This window comes from Cydia fagiglandana, chromosome 1 (genome assembly GCF_963556715.1).
Source record: "Cydia fagiglandana chromosome 1, ilCydFagi1.1, whole genome shotgun sequence".
Classification (NCBI taxonomy): domain Eukaryota; kingdom Metazoa; phylum Arthropoda; class Insecta; order Lepidoptera; family Tortricidae; genus Cydia; species Cydia fagiglandana.
In genome coordinates, this window is record NC_085932.1 from 13,596,479 (window position 1) to 13,603,474 (window position 6,996).

Sequence of the window (6,996 nt, forward strand, 5' to 3'; positions counted from 1 at the left end):
GTATAGTATAGGTAGGTATATTATATACGTATTTGTAACCCACGTAAAAAGAGGGGTGTTATACGATTAGTTTAATATTTAAAAGGCGTAATTTATTTTTTAATAAATCATAATTAGCAACTATTAACGTGTGCTATAATCCATAGATCTATTATAATTTTGTTTCTAAAACATTTTAAAAATAATCGCTTAGTCAAAAAATGTGCGTTGTCATTAATCATTTTTGAATGGCCTGGAAAAGGGTTACTGTAAATAAATTAGCTCTGCGTTTTCGACGAAACGCTTCGGTGGACGATCATTACAGTATAACAAAAGTAGGTCTCCGGTGCTTGACCTCGTTACTATTTTATGACACTGAACGACGATATAACACTTATGAATCTGCTAACTCTGTAAATACTTAATGCAAGCAGTATTTATTAGCTATCTGAACTTAGTCTTGCGCGATTTGAAAAGGATAAATGGCAGTTGTACCTACCTAAAAATAATGCTACTGTTACCTCCAGGTAAGGGCATTATTAATTTATAGTTTTAAGTATCGATTCTAGTTGGACGAATTTGATAGCAAGTTCGATAAAATCTTAATTAAAGCGCCGTTTTGGAGCGTGGAGCTATTTCCAACGCCAACTGTCCACCTGCCGCGCAAGGACGTCACTATTTACAGCCGGCGAGGGCATGCCGCTACGGGAACCCGTGCCTAAATAAAGCTCGCCGTTATTTACATACACAATAATTTATTGTTTCTTACAATTTAGTGAAGCTAAAATACAACTTGTCGATTGATTACAATTTGAAAAGCTTTAATTTTAATCTCCCTGTGTTGAACCAGCGAACATAATGTCCCTCTTGTATAGCAGTAGGCAACACACCTTGCCACGCGGGTGACGGGCCAGCCCTTGGCCGCGCCGCTGTACGGTCTGTCCCGAGGAACGTGGGATGGTACGTGGATAGGATTATTCGTGGAAATTACAACGCATGTATCCTTACAACCACAATATATATTAGATAAAATTATAAAGAACGCCATATTGAAAAAATCTAGATTAATCGTAACTTATGATCTTATGAGATACACTGTAATTTTATTTATACTGAATGTTGTAGCTATTGGAGCGTTTTCCTTCCTTCGAAAATATTGTGGATGAAAGAAAACTGACCACTTCAACAGATGTCAGTCTGGTCTGTAGCACGCTACATTTACTAACTTAAAAAAAAAGGTTGTTTCTCTAGTAAAAAAATTAACACCCACTCGACTCCGTCAACGAGCTCATTTCGTAATACCACTTACTTATATTACTCATATGTTCTGAACACTTACGAGCCTTTCATACATTTCATTGACAAATTCCTAAGAGAATCAATCGGACAGTAGTAAGCAATGAACGCTCCGTTTCTTAATCATATGGCTATTGTACAGTTTCACAATGCAATTTAGATCTAGTTAAAGTACACATTCTTTAGGAATACAATTATTCAAATCATGTAAATTTAACTAATGTTTAACTTCAACTAAATGAGAATAATGCATTAAGACATCTACTGACACATCAATGTTTAACGGAATAGAATTTTGCTCTTATGTAGAAAATGTATCTTATTAGATAAACAGAAACTATATTTGCACATGTGTAACGAGTTTACTTAGGATGCAATTATTTGCATAAAAAATATTATTGGACAAGACATAAATTAGGCAGACCCTAGTGAATGTAGACAATTTATACAAGTTCAGTTAATTTAGGTCATTGATGAATATTTCAGAGGAACACGGTTTGAAGTAGGGGACTGGGTTGGGAATGGGGGGGATGGGAGCCCGGGCTGTGGCGATGTGTGTGTGTATGTGTTGCTGACGTCACGCCTGACTCATCACATGGCATACTTCCTCGTCCACTCACGGGCTAGTTCATTGTACTTTTCTCTGTCCGTTTTGTAGATCCTAGCAATTTCTGGCACCAATGGGTCGTCTGGGTTTGGATCACATAGCAGTGAGCAGATTGAGAGCAACACTGGAAAACAAATAATTGAGCACATTAAAATCAGTTCAACAAAAATATTATTAGTGTGAGTCAGCATCTGGTGAATAGTAGTAGTAATTTTTCATAACACAGTAAAATAAAAATGCTATCTGTTGACAAAGATAAATGACGATTGCTGCACATAACTTTAACATGTCGGTAGCAACACACGACAGCTGAATATTGGTGGACGTTATCTCATTGCAATAAGACTTAAATACTATGTCAATGATGGTGCATAAAATTACAGTCAATATAGGTACCCATCAGATATATAAGAACATTTTGGTGCTCAAAAATATTGAAGCATGTAGTTTAAACCTTTAATAACAGAGGCTTTGTTAAAATAATTATGAACATCTTGATTGCTCTGATCTATCTGATGGCATCTGTACACAGCATAAGACATGTCATCACCAGACCCCAGAAGGTTAACCCTTTATAAGGCATTAGGGTGTCAGGAATTGTGCAAAATTGAACCCTACCACTTGGAAATAAAGTTCAAAATTAGGTGGGAAATATGTTCCCTTTGCCTTATAAAGGCTTAAGTACTATTGTTAAATTTATTACATATTTTATGGTTCCTTAGTTACAATTGGCTAATAGACAGATAGACCAATTAGGGGTCATCCATTAATTACGTCACACCAATTTCTAGGTTTTTTTGACCCCTCCCCCCCCTTGTCACACTTGGTCACATTTGGCAAACCCCTCCACCCCTAGTGTGACGTCACATTTTTTCTACGAAATCGCCAAATCGAATTAAGTAAGTACCTATACTGCAAAACGTAATTCAAGACCAAAAAAAGTGAGACAATGTTGCCATTGCAATAATTTGTTTCTAAAATTTTAAATTCCTTTTGATAAATAATCACGCTAAGATAATTTATTCATTAGTAATTTTACTCCTACTATTTAAAAAAGTACTTTTATTTATTTATTTGTACATAAATACAAGACGCGCTAGTAAAAAAGTGGCAACATTTCTTACTTTTTTTGGTCTTGAATTACGTTTTGCAGTATAAGTATTATTAATATTTTATCAAAATATTTTTGACGATATAAATATTAGTAATTTTATAACCCAAAACTGCTTAGGAAAGAAAATTAAACGATTAAAAATTATTTTCGTTTTAAAAACTTGTTATTTACTAAATAATTTAAATAAATTTTCGGTTACTGATGAAGTTAAAGTGACGTCACAAAGTTTGTGTCTCCCCCCTCCCCCATGTCACAATATGTCACATTTTCTTGACCCCTCCCTCCCCCTAAACGTGTGACGTAATTAATGGATGACCCCTTAAGAGGCGTAGGGTTCCATTAAATACCTCTCAGGTGTGGAACCCCAATACAATTAGGGTAGTCTAAAATATATGAAATCAGTAAAAGCCACAAAGGAACACACATCAGATAAAGATAGGAGGCCAAAAGTTCATTGACCAGAGTTGGGTAGCAACGCCTATTTTTTCAACATACTTAAACGTAAAACAAAATAGGAATACCAGTATTAAGATACCTATTTAATGAAATGACCTCATATTTAATTGTATAACATCATGCATCCCAGTTGTTTTACCTTAATGAACATTGTATTACTAGACATTGTTGTTATGGTTGCAAAAGTAATTCTCACACATGCAACAAATCTTCAATTTAAAAAAAAAAAGAAAAAAATGCCTACAATGTTCTCAACCTTTACACATGTAGTCAGCCAAGAAAGTGGTTTACCACTTTTCGACTCAAACCACTTTCTTAGCTGACCATACTACGTATATATAAAGGTGAAATTATAAGTAAATAACACATTTGTAGGGATAAAAGTTTTACATCTGTTATTGCTTTAGTCATTCTTTGAAATATGAAATATGAAATAGCCTTTATTTCAGATAAGTATTTTGTAGTACATTTCATTTTGTTGTTAACATATATATATAACTAATCTAAATTTATATCTGTATGCCTTTTGTAGGCAAAGGCCTCCCCTAACTCTTTCCATGTATCTCTATCCTTTGCTATTGTAGTCCAGCAACCTCCTGCTGCGCTCTTAATCTCATCATCCCATCTTCTTGTTGGCCGGCCACGCTTCCTTTTTTTGTCTCCAGTAAACCAGTACATTATTGCTTTAGACCACTTTTCTCTCCCTTACACAATTATACTTTATCTTTAACTCTATCAACTATATCTTTAACAAAGCTATGTTTGAGGTTCAGACCGTATCAGACTAAGTGGTTGAATAAATTGCAGCACATCTTTATATAGGATAACAAATGTACTGCAAAATATTTAGCTAATATGGCTTTCACTATCTATTATAGATGCTGACTGTACTATGCACACAAAGGAAAATATACAGAAATGGAACATTGATGATAATGACAATGCTTAATGATAGACTGATTAGATATTCACAATGGTTATACCTTTAGATATGGTGAGCGCTGGGGACCACTGTGAGCGCAGAATGTCAAGGCAGATGGAGCCATTACTGTTTATGTTGGGATGATAGATACGTGTTGTAAATGCAACTTTGGGTGGCTTAAATGGATAATCTGTTGGGAAATGTATAGTCAGGAAGAATACTCCTCCTTGATACGGACTGTCGACCTGCAATTAAAACAAATTATGGTTACTCAGTTGTATTTTGTTTATGCCGGGGCCGCACTAATGGGAAACGCTGTTGATTATCACGATAATCCTAGTGTGGCCATATGAAAAATGACAATTATCACAATGACGCTTCCCATTGGTGTAGCCTCGATGTTAAAAATACTTATTGAATTTTGTGAAAAAGCTACTTACTGGACCCATAATTGTGGCTTGCCAATGGAAGACTGAAAAAAAAAAACATGATATCAAAAAAACAAGCAAATGTTATATTATTTGAACTAATAAATGCACAAATAGATTCAAATACTTTACTGAATCAAGTAAATTCATACACAAAATAATTCAGAATGGTTCTATGATGGAGTCAGGGTTTCCTTCTGCTAAGTAGGTACACATTGAAATCAGTTTATATTAAATATAATAATATACCCATGATGTTGAGTACAAGGACTCTCACAATGACAAATGTTTACATCACATGGCAATTGAGAAGCATGTAAAGCTTTCACCTGTGTCTAGAGTATGCTATGAAACACTAACCATTGACTGTATTTCTCACTATTATTGTAATGCGACAATGAGTCACAAAAACTATAAGCACATAGATCAATAAGGGCTAGTACTCACGGTCTTCGCCGTGTGGTCCTGCAGAACATTGTGCCGGGGGATCTCTTCCAAGGTCTTGTAATTCCTGAAAGTGAAACCACAAGACGTGTACACAGTGTCACAACACGACCAGAAACAATACCAAAATCAGTCGGACATGTCATCATTTGCAAAATAAACTCGAGGTTCGGTCACGAACTTGAAACCAAGTATGCCAGGGATAATCCTCTCATAAAGCAATTTTGTAAGATATATTTTTCATATTTTTACGTTTCTCACATCATGTAAAGACAAGAAAACTTTAAAATTGGCACATTATTCCGACATTTTATGTACGCCGTGTGCACAGAATTGTCACCTACGTAGAACATTGATTCACCGTTATTTTATAGAAACCGTATCGTATCGTGTAAATTGTTATAGTCCACACCTTTACAGCAAAACAATCACGCACTAGGAATTATCCAGAAGGAATTTCGATAATAGGTATTCACAATGACGAAACGTTCACTTCCAAGTCTGGATACATATTTTACCACACTCTGTTCAAGAACCAGTTCATTCATATAAATAGAAATCACGATTAACAATACGTACCCTATTAATTCGTTTTAACGCCATTTGATTATTTTATGATGGAATAAACTGACTTTCAACTAGACAACGAAACTGTGAGCCAAGGACCTTTGATTAGAGATTGCAAGATGGCTCCCGTCTCAACGCAAAAGTACCACTGAGTCGTTTTATGCAACAATAACCATTTATGCTCAATAACACCAGTTCTTCAAGTCTTAAACAAAATATAAAAATAACTAATATTAATAAATAATAATAATTAGAATAGAGTGCGATTTATAACAAAATTAACACACTCTCGACGAGTGGAGACCAGCAAACAGGAAAATCGACCATTTCTAGAGGCAGACCAAAGTTGCTATAAACGAAATATAATATTTATTTGAAAAAGTTTATTTATGTTTATATTTTAAATAATGTAATTTATTCAGAGGAGTAGTGTATAAAATAAAGAAATTACTTATTTATATTCCATGTTATTATTTGATGGTGAAGGTGCTATCTAGGACAACAAAATCAACAAATAGGTTTAATATATCTGTGAACATTTTGTTATTTTACATTTATATATAGCAACATTTCATTTCCGGATATGACGATTTGGCCTCAAAGAGGATTCACGGCGCTATTTTTGGATTGCGAGTAGCTATTTTCAAACACATTTTTGCAATATGAAACTTTTCCTCTTCCCGCTAGTAATGTCAGGTGTCCCGAGAACAGATTAATAATTTCTAAACCCTCAAGACCTTATCTCTGAATAAAATCATGAAATGTTTAATGAAAATATGCACATATCTATTTTATAGCTTCTGTTAGTAAGTACCATGGTAGATTTCCAGAGTATAATATAAATCCACGTGTTTTTAGATCAAGAGATGTAATAAAAAAAATTGGAGAATATACGCATAAGTAAAAACAAGTTCATAATAGCCGCTACATTATGTGTTTTTCGTGTTTTTTTAGCGTTTGATATAATTTGTTGGCCATCAGTAATCCCATGTGTACGCAGCATTAAAAATATGTGTGTATAGGTAGCCTTATATTGAAATCGTATTTATTATTATTTTATTTTACTAAAGGAAATATATAATATGCGAGAGATTATTATAAAACAATTTTACTTTAATCAAATTATCAGTGTACACTTTGATCACGCCAATAAATTGATTTCAATACGGACCTTAATTGACGG

At 34.2% G+C, this 6,996-nt stretch overlaps 1 protein-coding gene across 1 annotated transcript; it reads right to left on the bottom strand.

The window, feature by feature from the left end:
• Positions 1-1,763: 1,763 nt before the first annotated feature.
• Positions 1,764-6,098, bottom strand: LOC134664445 (ubiquitin-conjugating enzyme E2-17 kDa). The gene is made up of 5 exons (XM_063521109.1): positions 5,826-6,098; positions 5,250-5,313; positions 4,815-4,846; positions 4,436-4,619; positions 1,764-2,006 (listed from the first exon to the last, which is right to left on the bottom strand). The coding sequence occupies exons 1-5, from the start codon at positions 5,847-5,849 to the stop codon at positions 1,867-1,869; spliced, it is 444 nt and encodes a 147-aa protein (XP_063377179.1). The 5' UTR covers positions 5,850-6,098; the 3' UTR covers positions 1,764-1,866.
• Positions 6,099-6,996: the final 898 nt, after the last annotated feature.

Bases quoted from the DNA above. Each gene is read 5' to 3' on its own strand.
- LOC134664445 (XM_063521109.1), bottom strand. From the start codon at position 5,849: ATGGCGTTAAAACGAATTAATAGG. The intron at 4,847-5,249 runs GTGAGTACTAGC...TTTTTTTTTCAG, and splicing joins AGGACCACACGGCGAAGACC to TCTTCCATTGGCAAGCCACA. The intron at 2,007-4,435 runs GTATAACCATTG...TTTGTTTTCCAG, and splicing joins AGCGCTCACCATATCTAAAG to TGTTGCTCTCAATCTGCTCA.